General features: G+C 71.2%; 1 protein-coding gene across 1 annotated transcript in view; it reads right to left on the reverse strand.

Annotated features, from left to right (window-relative positions):
- Positions 1-424, reverse strand: part of T (T, brachyury homolog (mouse)) — a 10,564-nt gene that overhangs the window by 2,019 nt on the left and 8,121 nt on the right. Inside the window, exon 2 of the mRNA XM_012735240.1 lies at positions 111-176. Within this exon, the coding sequence (XP_012590694.1) occupies positions 111-176 (66 nt within the window). The remainder of the gene's footprint in view (positions 1-110; positions 177-424) is intronic.

The following is a 424-nucleotide window of genomic DNA, read 5'->3' on the forward strand; positions in this document are numbered from 1 at the left end:
GCCCACACCTGGGGATACCTACACCTGGGCTGCCCACACCTGGGCTGCCCGCACCTGGGGATACCTACACCTGGGCTGCCCGCACCTGAGCCACCCACTCCTGGGGATACCTATACCCGGGATGCCCACACCTGGGGCGCCCACACCTGGGCCGCCCACACCTGGGCCGCCCACACCTGAGACAGCAGGCGTGCAGGTGGGGGACACAGAAGTAGCCCCACGTGCGAGCGCTTGGGGACATCCGCGCCCCCCCCCGGGGGCCACAGGCCGCCCCAGAGAGGCGGCTCCCTAGGCACCTGCCGGGGGACACTTTGCTTCCAGCACAGAAGCTAACGTGAGTGCCGGAGCCCAGAGGTCACTTCCGAGACTGGGGGGCGCTGGGCGGCCTGGCTTGCAGCGTGACCTCGGCCACGGCGGCCCGCGG

Source organism: Condylura cristata, unplaced genomic scaffold (assembly GCF_000260355.1).
Source record: "Condylura cristata isolate star-nosed mole 26May11 unplaced genomic scaffold, ConCri1.0 scaffold00001, whole genome shotgun sequence".
NCBI classification, from domain to species: Eukaryota; Metazoa; Chordata; class Mammalia; order Eulipotyphla; family Talpidae; genus Condylura; species Condylura cristata.